Raw genomic sequence first — 21,211 nt, 5'->3', positions numbered from 1 at the left:
CGCTCTGCACATGTTTTTCTCCCCATCTCTGGCTGTCTGTGTCTGTCTGCTCGCATTAAAGTGATCTGGCCTCATCAGAGTATTTATTAGGAACTGGTTTCCTCCCAGGGATGGGGGTGATGGTTCGAGGACGGGTTTGTGGGGTGTTGAGCACAGAGGGCCTAGCCCCGGCAAGTTGTTGTGTGAAGGAAAGAGACAGCCGGGCAAGAGGGCTTTCTGGGATGCACTCTGATTCTCATTACGATTGGCTGCTTTGCTCTCAGAGTGGAAGTATGGAGTGGATGCTCTACTGTCTCCATAAAAGAGCTGGTTAGATTGCACTGTGGAAAGACCGTGCCCAATGCATTATACCTAGGGTCCTGAGTTTTCCCTGACCATGTGACCTGACTAGGAAAAACTCCAGGCCCTAGTTTTAGCAGACGACCACCAGGGCCCAGGGTTTTTCCCGGTCAGGTTATATGGTTAGGAAAAAGTATGCTAGCTGTATCTCTGATATTCAGAGTGGAGCAGGTGGTGCTTCATGGTGGTAGTCATCAACTCACTGGTGTTTAATTCACTATGTCCCACTGTGGTTGCAATCTGGCTGACGGCTGGTGTCCTAGTCTACGCATGCCATGTAAATGTGTGTGGGAGTGTGTCTGCGAGTGTTTATGTGTGTGTGTGTGTGTGTCTGTCACTGTCCTAACAGTGGAAACGTCTCAGTCTCCAGTTTGGTTAACATGACACATCTTTGGGGAGAAGTTCACGGCGTGCGGTTCGTGAAGTTCTCGTGTACGTGTCTCTCTTGTTTCTTCTGAACATACCCCTCTCTCTCTCCTCCCTCCCACGTCTCAGACCACAAACCTACGGCCAGGAATCAGTAGCAGCCCCCGCTGGTGTTAACAATAGAACCCGATCTACAGCAGGAACCTCCAAAACGGCTTGTGAAATGAAAGGCATTCCGAGAACTGACTTTGGTCGGGCTTTCGTCAGCGCCAGCACTGTCGGCGTTTGTTGTTTTATGTGGTTCCGTGAAATGGTTTCTTATTTAAGGAGAAGAAAAGGAACGGCGTGTCACGTCTTCACTCGCGCAAGAATGATTTGGACAAGAGCTCAGAAAAAGAAAAGCAACACTCACACACACACACACTAGGATGTAGACAAGGACACTTGGAGAGTCTACAAAACCGGAATAACTTCAGAGTGACATATTGCTTAGATTCTTGGATCTTTCTCCTCTCAAATTGTAACTCATGACAATGAACTTTCCGGACAAACTTATTCAGCTTTAGTCATCAAATTCATTGGGCTAACGTGACATTGTGAAGGAAAGTGAGGACAATGAAGAGCAGTTTTGAGAAGCACAAAGACAATAAAAACAACGTTCATGAGACAATCCGCATTCTGTTGCTTGGCATCGATATGCAACGGCATTATTACCATGCTAATTGCCCATTTGAAAAACTCCCTGTATGAAATTCGGAAGGATATGCCCGTTAACATCTGGAAGATGCAACGGTTCAAATCTGCTACTCCTTTCTTGCTTGTGTAGGACAAAACAGGCCTATGACAGCCTTGCCATTCAAGCTTATCTTTACCTGTCAAACCTGGCAAAGACTCAATCGTTTCCAATCCTCCAGACTGCATCTGATAATAATATCCGCACTCGCTCTGAGGCGTGACTAAACCGAAGGGGAGATAAGAATCAGATGATGTTTACACGACAGAAACAATGCCTCTCTCGTGAGATATGACTGTCCTATTTATAAGATGGAGACTAAACGATTCAAATACATATTACCTCTTGTTTCCTTACTTGGGCATTTAGCTACGCCGTACATGTTTGAGGTGCCACAGTGGAAGCGTTGAGCTGTCAACAGGTTCAATAGGCCTTTTCACACACTTGTCTGATTATGTTTTCACATGAATGAGTAGAGAAGCATCACGTGACTCCAGTGGAAAATACAAGTTGTTTTCAAAAGCGATTGGTGGACAGCAGATCGTTTGTTTTGTCCTTCACACTTTTTTTCAAACAAGCAGGGCTATTTTAAGTGGCGGTTTTGCCTTTTTATAGACGAGCACACGCCCGAGCGTGAACGAGATGTTCTTTTTAGAAAGCATAATTGACGACCACGACTTTGTTTAAAGTGGGCAGGAAGCCCCGCTCAGATGGGCGAAGGAGGAAGAGATGAGAACAGCCTCTATGTAACACACACACACACACAGCACCCCCCTTACCTGGCCACAGTGCTGAGTTGGCTCTCTATCTACGTGTTCAAACACTCTCAAACAGTGAAACCCTCAAAAGCAAACAACCAGGTTTCCCTCTTCTTTGCCATGTTATAATTATCCTCAATGTGACTTAAGAGATCTGTTTGCTTTGATGACAAACTGCATCTGATCTCGGACGGATATAATTAGGGCTTCTCTTTTACCTCGGCACAGTTGAAACAGCTCTGCTTGCATTTACAGAAGACGCCACTTCACCCGGACACGTGCCCATGGGCAGGCAGACACGGGTTCAAACTAGATGAGTGGTAAACTCAGAGACGTTCAGGGGCTACGGTCGGAAATGAGCTTGGTAGCGAAATGCGCCACTATTGCGACTCAGTATTATCTGAGCTATTTATTGTCGCTTGTTGACTATCGTGTTGAATAAATTATATTCAAGCGCTAAAGCCCGAGGAGGTGTGGTATATAGCCAATATACCACGGCTAAGTCTATAATAGCCTTATTGCTATCATAAACTTGTTGCCAATGTAATTAAAACAGTAAAGAAAAAATGGTAAACCACAGCATTCATACAATCGGCATTCAGGGCTCAACCCACCCAGTTTATAATACATGGATAAATATCAAAATAAGAAATAAGAAGGTCTGGTGAACCACAGCAAGCGGCTTTGACTGTGACTGGAGTGGTAGATTATGTTCCATCATAAACACTGCCCCTGCTTGTGTGGTCCCCACTGTAATCTAGTTCATTTGGCACCGTAACAGAGAGCACACCCCATTCATCTGTTAATTGGATCATGTTGACTCTCCGTGAAAATGACTTGAAGATGCAAAACAGTCAAAGCGTGATAAGGCTTCTCCTTGTACAGCTTATCTCCTTGTCTGTCTCCCTGGTCCGTATGGGGCTGCCAAATATGGCCAGAGTTTGTCTGTCCTCAACTCCCACCACCGCTCGCTCTGCTAGGGTCAGTCACCCCAAAATGGCCTGTCTCTCCCTCTCTCCTCCCCCCTCCTCACCTCTCCCTTTCTCAGCCTCTTTCTCGTTCACCCTCTTGCTCCCGTCAACCGTCTCCAAATAGGGCCCTTTGTTCATTGTCAAGGTGGTGATCCGGTCTCTCTCTTTCTCAGAGTCCCGTCCAAAGGCCTGAATGATTGCTTCTTATCTCCTCCAGGCTACAATAGCAGCGGGTGATCATTGAAGTGTTTAGAGAGTCTTAAAATCACATTTAAAGGTGAAGGCTGCCTTTCAACACTACTGGACCTGATTCTTAACTTAACGTTGGATATAAAGAGAGACATTTGAAATGTCTTTATTCTTTTGGAACTTATTCTTTATTGTTTATTTCACTTGGTTTATTATCTAGTTCACTTTGCTTCGGCAATGTTAACATGTGTTTTCCATGCCAATAAAGCCCTTCAATTGAATTGAGAGAGAGAGAGATGCAGCAAGCTGTGAATAATTAACTATGTTGCTTCTAGCAGCATCAATGGATTCCAATCAATATCAATACGCATGAAACTTGGATTTGGCCAATTTACTCTAAGCCCAGAATGAGAGGTATTTAGTTGGTGATGTAAGACTGTGAAATGACTCCGAATCCCAATAACTTCCTCACATTCCAATGTGTCAAGCCAACTATACATGTGGAGACCAGGGGGCACGTGAGCGTGTAGTGCAGAACGTGAGCTGTGTGCGATGGATTTTTTTAATATATATATATTTTTACCTTTATTTAACTAGGCAAGTCAGTTAAGAACAAATTCTTATTTTCAATGACGGCCTAGGAACAGTGGGTTAACTGCCTGTTCAGGGGCAGAACGACATATTTGTACCTTGTGAGCTTGGGGGTTTGACCTTGCAACCTTTCGGTTACTAGTCCAACGCTCTAACCACTAGGCTACCCTGTACCCATGAGTTGTGTGTGAGGTCGACGTTTCAGGGATTGACTTCTCAAACTTAACGTCAACATTGCCCAGAGGCTCTGTCAGTCAACCCTTAACACCTCATCACTGGAGAAGGCAAGCTCGCAACCAAATCAACACAACTCACATCTTCTGCTTCACTTCTGCCCTCGCTCAGAGCCTGTGATGCGAACCGGTGTCAGGTACTACCGAAGCCACAACAGATTGCGTTTGTTTTTGTGGAGCCAAAATGATTTTAGGAGGAAACACTGGAAGGTATAATGCATGAGCATGTCTGACCCCTTCAGAAGTTATCAAGCAAAACTAGCAGGGATAATATAAACCCCCAAACCACATGTAAGCAAGGAGGTGAACCTGAAGGTTTGCGGGGTTACCGTTTGGGGAAAGGTAGGTGAAGCGCTGGTATTGGCTCCTCTTTCTCTTCCCATTGCAGACGTAGAAGTTGACCTGCACTGGGCTGGATATTCTCTGGTTCCTGTAGGGGGGGATCTCAGCCACCAGCGCCGTCTACAACACACAGAAACAGCACAGGATGGATACACGTACGAACCCTCCAGACGCACTGTAGATCATTGCTCACTATATTTGTGTTGTGCGTGGCAGATTTTCAAAAAGCGGTCAAAAAACACATGCGTTATCTAAACATTCTGAACTCAGACTGATATGGCAGGGTGAAGATTATAGTTTGAACGTCACTAGCTTAGGCCTGCAACCCCCTCGCAGTGGTCTTCTAAGACACAAACATAACTCCAAGTGTGCGTAAGTGTCAGCTCGTTAATTAGCAGGTATGCTTGTTTCGCTTTCAGGGAACCCTGGAGGAGTGTTCCGAACATGCTTTCTGAGCTGGGTCTTCAGCCCAATCTGGATGGGCTCAGCATGACCCCCAGGGTGTGTACCATGCCCCTGTTTGTGTCTGTCTGAAGCCCCGAGGGCCTCGGGTTTGAAGCCTACCTCTGGACTACTACAAGGCGAGAGATGTGGGTCTCTGGCCTTGTTTTCACAGCCCCGATCAGCCCGTCGCTCCAGGCCCAGGGCGAGACCTCCGTAAATCCTGGACGGACGTGAACTTTGGAGGCTGCAGAGCAGGGGTTGAGCGCCATTGGGACATGACTGAGTGTCTGCCTGCCTAGAGCCTGTCTGTTCCTTTCTCTCTCTCGCTCTCTCTCTCTCTCTCTGGGGGCCAGCTCAGGCCATATGGTGGAGGAGCAGAACAGGAAGCCATTCCCAGCATATTTTGTGGGGTCTGTCCACATGTCTGTGTGTCTGTTCATAGGCCGGGTCTGCACCAGACTGACGGGGTCAAAGACAGCACAGACACAGGTGCCGATGACCCCCCTCTCCTCCCATCCTCCCACGCAGTGAGAAGCGCAATCCAAACAGGAATAATGAAAACTTATGGGTGACCTAACCGTGGCCGGTGGCAGCGGGGGAGAAAAGGCCAGTAACACTGCGGCTTGTTTTGTCGGCACACCAAATAAGCACACTGTACGATTTGTCTTTCACCTACCTAACCTAACCCAACCCCTCACTGTAATGTTCCAACATGTGGGACGAGCCTTAACGTCAGCCAGCCCTTAAGGCCCATTAAGAGAGGCCGAATTCAACAGTCCAGATGCAACAAAGCCATTAACCTGAACGTAAAAAAACACATGACAACAAAAACACCATTGCAATGCCGCCATATTGAAACACATGTTCCGCGGGCGATGGTTTATTCTCGACCCCTGCAATTGTCAATTACAGCAGTTTGTTTACGGGGAGACAGAGGGGTGGTGAGAGCCAGCTGATGAAAGAGAAGTGAAAGGGAGGGGGGCACGGATGATTTGAAACACATTGCCGTCACACCCTAATGTGCACCCAAAGACACAGACACACACAGGCAAACACACACTCGCGCAGACCTTACAAGTCTCTCCTCACCATAAGGATTTCTTCATTAACTCCGGAAGCACATGTAGCTTTCCTATGACACGTACAACATTTACCGTCCCCTCTGACGAATCCCCTTTGCCTTGTTTTTATGAAGAGAATGTAGGCCTAAATGTGTGACTGGGCATCAGTAGAATGGTGCACTGGTTTATTTTCTCATTACTTCTCTCGTGAAAACAGCAGGTAAAAAGGGAAGGGGATAATCCACTCTTGGCCAGGCGTCAGGCAGAAGGCCGAGCTCTGACAAAGTGTTTAAGCGCTCCTCCTCCCTGAACCAGAAGTTGAACAGTGAACTAAATGTCTGGCTAAGCTGGCTGAAGTGTTTGGTAGGGCAACTGGGCTTGCATCAGTATTCATTAGGCAACAAACTGAAGAAAATGTACTGAAACTGGGAGGGACTACCTAAACTTGTCCAATGAGAAACATGCTTTTTTGTTTGCCATTACAAAGTGCTTTGCTATGGTGTGCCCAAATGAATATGACCTAGTAGAGAGAAGGTGGTGTTGTGTGTGTGCCCGCGTACACGTGTGTGTGTTGGCGTGCACGTGTAAATGTGTGTGTTTATTGAGGGATGCTTGTTGATGAAGAAGCAAGATGCTCTAGGTGTAATCACTCTGTTTACTGTGTCTGCCGATGAGGACAGAGAGAAAATGTGTGAAAATTCCATTCAGGATTGCATGGACTAATCAACACGACTAATCTCTCTCCTTGGTAATGTCTTAACAAAGATTACATCAGCAAAGTGAGTAAGGGGAAGCAAGGGAGGTGAGAGAAGGAAATACAGGGGGAGAGAGGGGGAGAAAAGGAGAGAGAGAGAGAGAAAGAGAGAGAGAGATAATATAATGGAATAGAAAGATGCATAGAATGTATGAGTGAGCCAATTTGCACTTTCAATCTTAACAACAGGACTACAACTAATACAGTACTGTGTTTTACTGAAAACACTGAAGACTACTTACAGACTTGAAGGAGTCCTTGTCAACTTTGGCTTCTGTCTCCCATAGGTGGTGTCCATCTATAAAAAAAGGACAACAGAAAATATGAAACACGACATAATCAGACAATATAATTGCAAAAACGAAACTTACGAACGGGGAGCATAGAAATAGCGCACATAGAACAGATCTACTGCTCCATAGACTTGCTTTCGATGAGAATGACAGACCTATAACTCCAATTTCTATGTGAATTTGGTCGGATCGGCCAAAAAGTTACATATTGCAGCTTTAACTCTGCTTCACAAACGCCTTTTGTTCGTTTCATCTCGAGAGTGTGTTGTGGTGTCAAGGCCTCCCTGTCATGCAATGAAAGCCCAGGGATCTGCAGCAGCTGCCGGGAGTCTGTAGTTGTAGCAGTTCTCTCACATTCTTTGGATCTCTCTGGGATTTCATGCCACACCTTCGCGAACAGACACTCTATGCTCTGTTTATACAATCAGGCCCAAACCACAGCACATTTTCTTACAGCCTATGACTCGTTAGTGGCTGTCAGAAATAGAAGTGACAATATCCAGCCTTTGTGTGTCTGTGTCACTGCCAGTGTCTGTATGTGTATGGCACTGCCATGCTGGCTGGCAATATAGTTTAGTCTATGACACTACCATGCAGTGTTGGCTGGCAATACAATTGTGCCAGTGTGTGTCTGTGGCACCGCCCTGATGTCTATGGCACTGGCTGACTATATAATTCTTTGTGGTCCTAATTTAACAAGGACTGTGAGACGTGTGAAGTAACAAAGACTAAATACGTTATGGCCATTCGGGCAGCTGAACTAGTATAACTGAAGAGCCAAGTAATAAGTTGAGGTCTCCACACCAAATTGTTATCCCAAAGTCTTCTTTTTCACAATGCAAAAAAAGGGAAGAAAAGATCCTAGTCATGCTTGGCCTGCTATCACTCTGGATCTGGGGGTTGGGAGAGAGCTTAGGAGTATGGAAGTCACCATGGATCGGTTTCCAAAAAGCAATATTAAAAAAAGAGGAAAAGAGAAGGAACAGACATTGAAAAAAGATCACAGACCAGTGTCTTTATTTGGAGTTCAGGCAGAAGTGAGAGAAGTTAAGAAAGAAGAGAAAGATGAAGTGAGTAAAACAGACAACGGTGATATTTCGGTAGGGTGACTAGTATACCTATATGACTGCGATGTGCAGGTGATCGTGATGTACCACGGAACTAATACGCTTGTCAGGCTGCGAAGACGGGAAAGAGAGAGACAAAGAGAGTGAGAGATGATAGGGAGTGCTCATGCCTCATATTACATCTGGGGAACCAAGAGGGAATCTCGCCCGCCCCCGCACTGGGACTCCCTCCAAGAGGGGAAACCTTAGACGTCAACCCTCCACAAGTAAACATGTTTTTCAGGCTTCTCTCTCGCGCTCTTTCTCTTTTTATCCCATTTCTCTCTCGCTCTCATTTTCTTTCCCCCTCTCTCTTCTTCTCCCCCTCTTTAACCTTTCTCTTTTGATTCACCTCATTTTCACCCTCTGTCTGTTTGTCTTCTACAGAAGCAGAAATGAAACAGGCACTCCTACTCTTTTAGAAATAGTTCAGCAAGATTAAACAAAAATAACAAAAGCAGTCATTTCCCCCTCTTCTCTCTCTTTCACCTTTGCTGAATCGGGAGACAGCCACGTATGTGGCATGCAAACCTTTTCAAGTCAGAGTGCCGCCAGACTAAACCACAAAACGTTACGTTCTCGCTCTCTCTCTCTCTCTCTGTCTCTCTCTCTATCTCTCCCTCTCTCTCCCTCTCTGTGCAACATCTGCAAAACGCTTCCGTTCCGTCAACGGCACCGCCCCTCCCTACTTCGCAGAGCCCCCACCCACGCACAACCCCTCCCTCCATCTCCGTCTCTACCTCGGCCTCCTCCTAAACTCTCCCTCTATCAGACTGGTCACAACACAGAGCAGTGGTAGTAGGAGGCATAGCAACTCCCTATACGGGTCAATGACAATTGCACTCAACACATTTACACCAAAAGATTTACACACACACACACACACACACACACACACACACACACACACACACACACACACACACACACACACACACACACACACACACACACACACACACCTTTGTCTCAAGTAAAGTCCTTTGGGGAAAGATCAGCCAGCTGCCTTTTACTGTGTCAAAACTGGTGGGAAGAGTCCCGAAGACTCACATTGTACAGGAACACACAACAATGGACCTACTGATGAATGAAGCATCATCAGGACACAGATGACAGAGAGTTTTGAACAGCCTAACAACAACACAGTCCCTATGTTTATTCTATGTTTATTCTATGATTCATATAATACAGTACATGCTCCCACATGACTACAATAACAATAACCTCCCATTTGTTTTCTTTCTCTACAGTAATTGCTTGGAGATTTGGTTAATGACAGGAGACACAATGTGGAACGCCACACGGAATGGTGGGTCCACTCTGGTGTTTATTGAACCAGAACCATTCTTATCTGGCCTCTCTTACACGTGTCCCTGCACTGACCTGTGGTTGGTTTACACCCAAACACAGAGAGACAGAGAGAGAGAGAGAGCAAGAGAGAGAGATAACTCTCCTCCTACTAAAACATAGGGAAGGGGGCATACCAACAACAGAACAACAACTTCCACTGGCCAAAGAATGTTCACTTTGGTGGTTTTAGGAATGGAACATTTTATTCGCCCCGACTTAATTGCAGAGGCACTCGTGAAACAAGCCAGCCTTATTTTTCGACTTTCGTCGAATTTAATTTCGGAGGTGTATTTTTTCACTCTCTATCCCTCTTTCCTGTTTATATAATACAGTAGGTTATCAAATTTTATAAAATCCTGCTGCCACCTGTCTGGCAAAAAAACGTCAAAATAGCAGGCAAAACCACATGCCAAACAGGGTCCATCACACACAAGACCAGGGGTTGTCTTCTGTTTCTCTAGGACACCTGGTACCTGCCAGCCCTAATACTGGTAAAAATCTGTCAACAGGGTGGTAGGGTGGAAAAGTTAGGGGATCCAGGAAGAAGTGGGATCGAGGCTAGAGGTGCTGGGCTGGGGGCGGGGGGTAGACCTGACATCTCTTTCCCTGCTGTGGAGCTATATCTGTGCTTTATGCTCCAGACGTCAAAGGCACAGCTCCAATCACACCAGATGTAAAAGCTATCCTGCTCACAAGGGAATTCCCTCCCTCCCCTCTGAGTCAGAGTGTAGGCTTTCCCCTGCACTCCCTTCCTCCTCTCCTCCTTGCCCCACTCCCTCCGTGCATGGAAATCAGGGAAAGCCAGAACGTACGCTCGACGAGGAGCACCAGGTATACCTTCAGGCTCCCGTGCCAAAACGAGAGGGTTGAGCAAAGGCAAAATGCACACACACACACACACATGCACGCACACAAACACATACGCAAACACAAACACACACATAAACACACCACCCTCCCACACACACACACCACCACCGTAATAAAAAATAACAGAGACATCCTAGCTAATCCAACTGAGCAGCAACACAAAAGGAAATGGAAAGTCTCTGAGATGTGGAAAGGAAAAAGATTCACTCCTAAAGCCTCTAAAACAGTACTTACTGGTACAGGAGTGTGAGACTCTCAAACACAGAAAAACAATGCTCCGTCAACACATCAACTATGATCACTCTCAACCCACATCATACTTTACCCCTAAGTCAGAGGGGAAGAGGGCATGGGGCATGCAAAGGGTAACTTATTAATCACGTGATAACTTCAACAGTTCTCTCAACAAAACTTGGGTGAAATATCACAGACACTGTACTGTGTGGCTGAACAGAACAGTGGACACGTTGGACACAACCTTATAACACATCGGGCTCAGAGCTTGGAGTGCGAAGATAATAGCCATCTCCAAAACCTTGTTGGAACTCAATCACTAAGCAGAGAGTCAACAGTGAGAATCAACAGTGAGACTCAACAATGTGAAACACACCCAAGGAACGGATACAGGACATCCACTAGTGGACAATATCCGCCTCTCCTGCCCCTGGCTTTCCTGAACAGCACTTTGTCTCACCCTGGCTGTGCCCCTCCCCTCTTCTCCTCCTCCCTCCCTCCTCCCCCTCTGTTCTTGTCTGTTCCGCTTCGCCTCTCTTGAGGGAATCCTTCGCAGATGAGTCACTGAAAACACTTCCTACTGAACACACAAACAGGCCCGTAGGCTAGCTACCAGACACTAGCTACCCTACCCCTCAGCGGCAGCACACACAGAGACATGTACACACACACACATGCACACATGTACACTCTGTTTGCATCAGTCATCCTGCAGGTCCTTGATGCAGAGCAATGGGGACGGTCTTAGCATTTGAAAAGTAGAAGTCATTATTTTTCTGGGCACATTAAACCCTCCCGTAGTGCCACCATCCATGAGCTCTGCTCTTTTGTTACAGAGAGGGGGATTAAGAAACAAGCAAAACAACACGCGAGAGAGGAAGAGAGAGGAAGAGAGAGAGGGAGAGAGGGACAGGAACAGAAAGACAGTCCATTATGAGCCTCTTAAATGGACACCGGTCGACTACATATCTTAACCACTGTTATTGTGACAACAAATCAATCACTTTTTGATGGAAAACGGACAATTCATTATATATCGCCAAATCAAACTATATCTCAGTACAGATAATGTAGTTTTAGTTCGACCAAAAGATGAGGTAAAAAGGTCAATGGCATGCAGGATTTTGTGACGCCGTCATTGGCACACATTCACACTCGTACTACACCGGCCCCGACGCTCGTCGGATGTGGCAGGGCTTGCAAACTATTACAGACTACAAAGGAAAGCACAGCTGAGCGCTGCCCAGTGACACGAGCCTACCAGATGAGCTAAATAACTTCTATGCTTGCCTCGAGGCAAGTAACACTGAAACATGCACAAGATCATCAGCTGTTCCGGACGACAGTGTGTGAGAACACGCTCTCCGCAGCCAATGTGAATAAAACCTTTAAATAGGTCAACATTCACAAGGCTGCTGGGCCAGATGGATTACTAGGATGTGTACTCCGAGCATGCGCTGACCAACTGGCAAGTGTCTTCACTGACATTTTCAACCTCTCCCAAAACTGCCTAAATGACTACCGATCTAAAGCACTCAGATCTGTAGCCATGTAATGCTTTGAAAGGCTGGTCATGGCTCACATCAACACCATTATCCCAGAAACCATAGACCCACTACAATTTGCATACCAACCCAACAGATCCACAGATGATGCCATCTCTATTGCACTCCACACTGCCCTTTCCCACCTGGACAAAATGAACACCTATGTGAGAATGCTATTCATTGACTACAGCTCAGCGGTCAACACCATAGTGCCCTCAAAGCTCCTCACCAAGCTAAGGACCCTGGGACTAAACACCTCCCTCTGAAACTGGATCTTGGACTTCCTGACGGGCCGCCCCCAGGTGGTAAGGGTAGAAAACAACACACCTGCCATGTTGATCCTCAACACCTCCTGTACTCCCTGTTCACTTATGACTGAACGGCCAGGCACGACTCCAACACCATCATTAAGTTTGCTGATGACACAACAGTGGTAGGCCTGGTCACCGACAACAATGAGACAGCCTATAGGGAGGAGGTCAGAGACCTGACCGTGTGGTGCAAGGACAACAACCTCCCCCTCAACGTGATCAAGACAAAGGAGATTGTGGACTACAGGAAAAGGAGGACCGAGCACATCCCCATTCTCATCGATGGGGCTGGAGCAGGTTGAGAGCTTCAAGTTTCTTGGCGTCCACATCACCAACAAACTAACATGGTCCAAGCACACCAAGACAGTCGTGAAGAGGGCACGACAAAACCTATTCCCCCTCAGGAGAAAATATTTGGCATGGGTCCTCAGATCCTCAAAAGGTTTTATAGCTGCACCATCGAGAGCATCCTGACGGGTTGCATCACTGCCTGGTGTGGCAACTGCTCAGCCTCCGACCGCAAGGCACTACAGAGGGTAGTGCGTACGGCCCAGTACATCACCGGGGTCAAGCTTCCTGCCATCCAGGACCTCTATACCAGGCGGTGTCAGAGGAAGGCCCTAAAAATTGTCAGACTCCAGCCACCCTAGTCATAGACTATACAAGCATTTTACTCCGATTTTAACCTCAACATATAGTGAAATACACCAATAAACTTAGATTTGATTTACACATATGACACACATTGAAAGACAAACTCATTTTTCTGGGGGGAAATATGGAGATTGGGGATCTTCCTCCCACAGCATCTTTCCCCCATGCGTTTCCAAGGAAATTCCATTGTTTTGGTCGAGTTTCATTGTCCTCTTCACCTCATCTATTGAACATCCTACAATAAAGACTGTAGAGCACCCGGTAGAACTCCACAGCCAAAGAAAATGTCTAAATATCAAATATGGGCGTTGAAGTATAGTAGGAAGGAGGTGCCCTCTCTGTGCAGCAATGGAATACCACGACATAGTTTGGCATAGAAAGCTCAAGTTAGGTCAAGTTAAGTCCTGTCTGTTGCTCTTTTGTAGCTCTTTAAGAATAGATCGTTGGAATTTTCCGGGGAGGTGTTTATTGGAGCACGTCTTGGAAAGTGAGCAGCTCTCCAAACCTTTAGTCGCTGCAGCAGTAATGGATGTCACCGCTGGAACACAAGCAGTGATGGCTACAGTGTGTGTGTGTGTGCGTGTGTGTGTGTGTGTGTGTGTGTGTGTGTGTGTGTGTGTGTGTGTGTGTGTGTGTGTGTGTGTGTGTGTGTGTGTGTGTGTGCGTGTGTGTGTGTGTGTGCGTGCGTGTGTGTGTGTGTGCGTGTGTGTGTGTGTGCGTGTGTGTGTGTGTGTGTGTGTGTGTGTGTGTGTGTGTGTGTGTGTGTGTGTGTGTGCGTGCGCTTTTACTTTTACAATGTAATATAAAACCATATTCATGGTTTACAACTTTAATATAATTCGATTTTATTGGATAGCTTTTTCCTTTTCCACTTTTTTTGTCTTCCGACCGAAATCAACAATAAGACTCAAACTCAAAAACTTTTAGAGCATAAGAGCATTTCTACAGATGTATCAACTCCTGTGAAGTGGCTATTATACAAAGGTTTCTGTGTGTGTGTGTGTGTGTGTGTGTGTGTGTGTGTGTGTGTGTGTGTGTGTGTGTGCGTGTCTGTGTCTGAGTGTGTGTCTGAGTGTGTGTGTGTGTGTATGTGCGCGCGCGTGTGTGTGTGTGTGCGTGTAGTACTGTGATAATGAGCTTTGAGCTGGGAGACCCTTGGAAGTACTGGGTCCTTTATTGCTTACAAAAGAGCAGACAAACGAGACAGACACTGAGACAGGGTCAGGGAGAAGGAGGGGGCATGAAAATAAATCCCTCACTTTGTGCACCCTCTCAGAAGTCTCGCTCCCTGGACGCCACTGAGAAGGAAAACAAGCCACTGAAATTTCGATAGCAGGCAGCCGTGTGGGGATCCCTGGAGCACAGGACTCCACACTACCCTGGCTAATCGCTTTAACGGGCCGACGAGGAGAGAGAAAGATAGTGAGGACAGGGCTGGGAGAGAGCGAGAGGGAACGAGAGAGCGGAAGGAGAAGGAGGGGGGGGGGATGGATGATGAAAGGTGAAGGGGGTGAAAGGGGTGAGAAGGTGCTAGACGAGACAGGGCTTCCCTCTCTTCAGGGATCCCCCTTCATGTGGAGTTAGTCAGACATGGGGAGACTCCCAGCACATGAACAAGTCAATCTCTCCCTCTTATCACCCCGGTGGGCTCTAAGGGGCTGAGGGGTGAGCCAGCCGTCAGGGTGAGAGAGACCCAATGACACAACTGTGGAGGGGTAAGGGGTTGATAAAGGGGTTTCGGGAGTGTGTGTGTGTGTGTGTGGGGGGTGCAGCAGGGGGGGGTGTTTCCATGACAGGGAAACTCCAAGGCCAATAGTACCAGGCGTGGGGAAATCCTCTCCAAAAAACAGGAGCAAATATCTCGCTCAGAGCTGATAAAGGCAGCTGCAGAGTCCCAGAGCTTGCCACCTTCACCCAGAAGAAAACAGACACCCTCTCAGGAAATAATGACGTGTCAGGGCTGATGCTTCAAGTCTTGTACCAGTCTACTGAGTTGACCTGGAGTTGGAATGTACCTATAAGTCGTCTTTCTGAATAACACCTCCTCGATAGCTTGCCGAGCAACTCCAAATCATTCCTACGAGGATAAATGAAGACACTATGAAAAACCTCTCACATATAACTTTCTCTTCTCACAGCACAAACATTTTGAAACACAAGCAGTAAATGTCAGTTAACAAATGCCAAAAAAACACCACAGACAGTATATCTATATAAACCAATAATGAAGAAAGGTCAGATTTTCCTCTTTCCTTGGAAAACGTCTACAGCTATCCACTATCTCCTCATGATCGTCATCATCATCACCATCATCACATGTGTTTACACAGACCAGACTTGGCCAGTACAGTTGCCTTTGATTCACTGGACCCAATCAAGGAAATGACTGTTTGTAAAACTTGATCACCAGTGTCTTCACATAGTCGTCTCTCCTCTCACTCCCACACAGAGAGGAAACGAATGGGAAAAATATTAAATGTAAAAGTAATAACAAATCACACTGCAGGAGGGGGGAGACAGTGTGTGTGTGTGTGTGTGTATGTGTGTGTGCATGTGACAGCATGAGAGAGAGATAAGAAGTGTGAGATGACGAGAGAGAGAGAGAGAGAGGGAGAGAGAGAGAGAGAGAGAGAGAGAGAAAAATAATAGGGGAGAAATTGTGGGACAGAGGTACAGATGCCATGCCTTAATTTGATCATCCTTCTGTTGCAGGAAATGCAAACTTCTTGTATATTCAAGGTTTAAAAAGGCTTCTAAAGTTGGTAATTTCCACTTTGAAATTTCAGACTTGATTTTCCCTTACAAAAAATGTATCAACCCCCACAAAAATGTCCATGAATTATAATCATGTTGCTGCAGGATTATTTTCCTGTTGTAGCAAACTGTCTCAAATTAAGATCCTACATCTGTACGAAGGTAACTTGAGAGAGGGAGAGAGAGAGAGAGAGAAGCAAAGAAAGAAAGAGACGTTGCACATGCCCCGCTTGTGATTCCTTCCTTAACTTGTGGCGAGCGTCACTAAACAGGCAATGGAAACTTCTACAAATGTAAATACGGTTCGGTTAAAAATATAGTTCCTTAATGCACACCACATGTGGCTCCCTGGCAGACCCTGCTCTATTTTGACGGGAGGAGACCGAGGGAACGCAATGAAGGGAGAGAGAGAGAGAGAGAGTGAGAGAGGCAGACAGAGGGATAACTTAAAAGTGAGATATTAAGGAAGAGTGTGAGAGAAAGAGATAAAGATATATAGAGAACGATAGAGAGATAGTGTGTGTAGCGGCTCCTAATTTACCTTGGGCCTTCTCCACGAACACCACCTTGGAGTCTGGCAGAAAGTTGTGTCCGTTAAGGAGGATCTTCTTTCCCCCCGTGGCGGGGTAGCTGTCCAGGCTCTGCTTCTCTACCAGGGGCAGCTCCTGTGCCGAGCGCTGGGCTGGAGGAGGGACAGACAGAGAGACAGACAGGCAGGCAAGCAGACAGACAGACACGAGGAGAGCGTGTTAATTCACATCCAACTTGGCACAATAGCTGGACAAAAAAATAATAAAACAGTGAGCGGATATACACTTTATACTACATACACAACAGCACTCAATACTGTTCAAGCTTTCCTTACCCACTCCCCATCCGCCCCCGGACCTCCAGATCCCCTACCTCCCCAAATCCGCCATGTCACAGCAGGAGTTGCTTAGCAACCTCCTTATCAGTTTTCAAATGGCTTTTTAACACCACTGGCTATTTTTTGATTTTCAGACAAGAGATGTTTTGGTTTTTTTTAAATGTGAAATATATAAAAATGGATCAAAACAATATTTATCTGGTGACCCAATCAGCTTTTTTACTTTCTAGATTCATTATTTTTCATATTCACCCAGGGAGGAACAAGCCAAATAACGAGTCATTCTTCAGTCATACTTTATCCACCACCTGTCTCTGCTTTTATCAATGCACCTCGGGGGTTCTTGGTTATCAAGACCATGTTCACAGCCAGACGCACAATGCTCCATCATTACATCACTCTGCAATTGACTTGACTCATTCAGTCATCTGTAATAATGATCCATCAGTCCATTGTAAAAAAAAATTTAAAAATGCAGTAATCAATCAAAACATGAGTCATCATCAACCTTGGACTAGAAACTACAAGACTAGGACATTCCAACCACCCATTACACATAGTCTATCTCCTCAGGATGGACATGACCACACACACATACACACACACACACACACACACACACATATACACACACATATAAACACACATATACACACACATATAAACACACACATACACACACACACACACACACACATACACACACACACACACACACACACATATACACACACATATAAACACACATATACACACACACACACAAACACACCCATACACACACGCACACACACTCAACTGATTGACATAGTTAGTGGTTTCCATACACACTTCCAACCCCGCGAGATCTAGAGCTGGCAAATGACCCTTCATACACCTCTGATAATAGGGTCATCTCACCACAATAAGTTAGGCATAGAGTCATAAAATGCACTGAGGGATATATGACATACAGTGGGGCAAAAAAGTATTTAGTGAACCACCAATTGTGCAAGTTCTCCCACTTAAAAAGTGGTACACTTCAACTATGACAGACAAAATGAGATTTATTTTTCAGAAAATCACATTGTAGGATTTTTTATGAATTTATTTGCAAATTATGGTGGAAAATAAGTATTTGGTCACCTACAAACAAGCAAGATTTCTGGCTCTCACAGACCTGTAACTTCTTCTTTAAGAGGCCTAACCTCACAGTTATCAATGAAAGTACAATGCATTCAACAACTTGGCAAATTGCTTTCATCATATAAAGATTTGAATTGGGTCCAAAAGGCCACATCATACTGATTTCCATGCTAAGAGAGAGTTATTGGGCTTGTGTGTGTGCACCTGTGGATATGTGTGGTCATAAGGAACGGTCATTGTGTGTGTGTGTGTGTGTGTGTGTGTGCATGCACACGTGCGTGTATACTCACAGCACTCGATGGGGTTGGAGGAGGCCTGTAGGGAGATGGTCCTGCCATTGGGCTGGTTGATGTGCACACGGAACACCATCCTCACACGCGTGTTTTTTCGCCCAATGTCCGTCTCGCCCTTACGCAGCTCAATGTCAGAGTTCCGCAGCTTCAGAATCCCTGCACAGTCAATGCTGTCACACAGGGGAGAGGGTACATTTTAGCATCAGCATACTGGTACTAATCAATATACTGTCTGGATGAGCACTATGCTACTGCTTGTCTCCGGAATCCAGAGTTTATTATAGACCATGATCATCAGACTACATTGAGACATAGATTACAGATGGAATATACTGTATCATCATACTGTCATCATACTGTGTCATCATACTGTATCATCATACTGTGTCATCATACTGTATCATCATACTGTCATCATACTGTGTCATCATACTGTATCATCATACTGTCATCATACTGTATCATCATACTGTGTCATCATACTGTCATCATACTGTGTCATCATACTGTATCATCATACTGTGTCATCATATAACAGAAACATAAAAAAGTACAGTATATTATTATTACGTCATCATCATGAGACCATAGAGACATCTATAATGCACATGTACTAGTTAGTTCACTGTCATGAACAGGTCCTGGAACGAGGGGTTGGGTTAAATGCGGAAGACGGTTGACACATTTCAGTTGAAGGCATTCAGTTGTACAACTGACTAGGTATCCCCCTTTCTCCTATTTGATCAAAGAGACCAGGGCCAGATCCACAAAGCCTCTCCCAAGGTAAGAGTGCAGATCTAGGATCTGTCCATAAAAAAAAGGCAAAACAGATCCTAGATCAGCACTCCGACTCAGAGACGTCTCGTCTAAAGTTCCGGATCACAGATATCGGAAGTCCAGCAGAACACTACTGAGTCACTCCCCATTTCTTCTAAGAACAACATTAATTTGTTTATGTGACTTTTAATAATATTCCTGGCGCCCCAGAATACAGCTCTCTGGAGCAATCTTCAGGGTCGTGTTCATTAGGGCAAGTAACTGAAAACGCTTTAAAACTATTTGCAACTGTTTCACTCAGTTTATCGTATATTACAGCCTAATGAACACCGCCCAGGCCTTTGGTCTCTCCACCGTCACTTTCCAGAGGAGAAGCCCATTGGCTGCCGCCTGCATTCTCACAGCCACTTTATAACCCTCTGTCTATTCCCCCCCACCAAAAAAAAAAGCTCCCTCTGCACTGTTCGGGTCTCATACTTTTAACATTTCAAACATTTACGGTTTCAACCTCACTAACCAATGCCACATTTAGCTGCAGACTTGTTTTTTTAATTTGCTGTCTTTATTTATTTTATTTCATTTAATATATTTATTTTTTTGTAGGAGGATTTTCCTTCTTAGGGGAAAAAGGCATCACTTTTCAGACAGGCCTTTCAAGAAATTAAACTAAAACCAAAAAGTTGCTGGTAAAAAGTCAAGAAATACATATGGGATATGGCTTGGCGTTTCAATAATTTTACATTGTAGCTTTTTGGGTGGAATTCCTGGAACATGTTAAATGTCAGGTTTTATACAAATCTATTTTTCCCCTTCACTTTGGTCTATCTGAATGAGATTTTTATTTTTTATTTTTTTAAAGAACACTTACAACAAGTTTCTTTAGTGGCTCAAGCATGATGTAAGTGTTCAGTCACGCAGTTATGGTTTTAAAACAAACACATTAGAGGTAGTACGCCATGCTCTGGTTTACTGTCAAACAACTGTTGGAATGAACATTAGTGTCTCTTTTCATGAACTATGGTGTGGAGCAGCCAGTCACGGCTTGTACCAGTGATATGTTGAAGTCAGCTCAAAGTCAAGATCTGCAGGGACGGCATGGTGACTGTTGGTCATAAAAAAAACTCTGCCAGATGTATCCTACACTGGTGGTGGAACAGTGTCAGCAAAGCTTTAAGTCACTGCAAAACATTAAGACTGCAATGGTGGAAAGGGAAAGGGGGATACATAGTCAGTTGTACAGGACAGGTGGCAGGAAACGGTTACCGAACAAAAACTGGATTTGCAGGTTGATGGTTCACTTCACATTTGTTTGTCAAATCAAAATGAACTGACAAATGTTGACTAGTTGAGTGGAATTGTTTTTTTCTCTCCCAACAACAACTCTACTTGTTCAGTGAATGTTACATGATTCGAAATCATATTATAGAAGTAGCCCGGAATGTTCTAGATTCTCAGAGACAACATACTGTGTAATAAAGCCACTGGCTACTATCCATTTCAATGGGTGGATACTAAACAACAGATAAAACTTTATCGGCAACAATAGGGAAGAAAGAGATAGATTGATATGTGCCTGGCGTCTGACATCCGTTGTCTACAGTACCGGCTATGTAACATCCCACACAGTGAGCGAGCGAGTGAGAGCTGGCGTGAGAGCAAAGGGCTGGCCCTGTGTTATCAGGCTGACTGTTAACAGCTCAATGGAAAGACTCCGTCAGCGACCGACCCTCCTCAGACAGACCCTGGCCTTCCAGCCAGTCGCTAGAGAGAGAAAACATGGGCTGTGTTCATTAGACACCAAACAGATGAAAACAGACTGAAACATCGAAGGACTACCTGGACTAAGAAATGCTCATTTACTTTTTCTGTCGCGAAAACACTTTAAAACGTTTTCAGTAGCGTGACCTAATGGACACTACCCTGGCCTACAATGTTCTACCCTAACCCCGAGGCTCAGTTCTACAATATCCTTTCACTGCTCTCTCGCTCTAGCTTATACGGTGACGACAAAAGGGGAAACCTGACGTCATCTGAATAGCTTTCTCGAATATCAGATTTATCCATTGTGCCCTGTAAAGTGTAATGGCTGAAGTTCCTCAAAGTATCCCCTGTCTAGATTTGATACATTATAAAGGGGCAGTATAGCATTGTTGGAAATGGAAGGTTCAACTCTGTTAAACCAAATAAGTTCATTTTCCAGTCAAAGAGATCTGATATCTCATGGTGCTTGCCAAATATCTTCGTAACC

The 21,211-nt window shown here is 45.3% G+C and overlaps 1 protein-coding gene across 2 annotated transcripts in view; it reads right to left on the bottom strand.

Annotated features, from left to right (window-relative positions):
• LOC112232340 (nuclear factor of activated T-cells, cytoplasmic 1) overlaps positions 1-21,211 on the bottom strand; it is a 78,571-nt gene that overhangs the window by 35,883 nt on the left and 21,477 nt on the right. For both annotated transcript variants that reach the window (XM_024399326.2, XM_024399333.2), the window contains exons 5-8: positions 18,184-18,356; positions 16,442-16,582; positions 7,024-7,079; positions 4,510-4,642 (exon numbers count right to left, since the gene is read on the bottom strand). In XM_024399326.2, coding sequence (XP_024255094.1) covers positions 4,510-4,642; positions 7,024-7,079; positions 16,442-16,582; positions 18,184-18,356 — 503 coding nt within the window. The remainder of the gene's footprint in view (positions 1-4,509; positions 4,643-7,023; positions 7,080-16,441; positions 16,583-18,183; positions 18,357-21,211) is intronic.

The sequence above is a fragment of the Oncorhynchus tshawytscha genome, linkage group LG03 (genome assembly GCF_018296145.1).
Source record: "Oncorhynchus tshawytscha isolate Ot180627B linkage group LG03, Otsh_v2.0, whole genome shotgun sequence".
NCBI lineage: Eukaryota > Metazoa > Chordata > Actinopteri > Salmoniformes > Salmonidae > Oncorhynchus > Oncorhynchus tshawytscha.
This window is presented reverse-complemented; position numbering and strand designations above follow the sequence as displayed.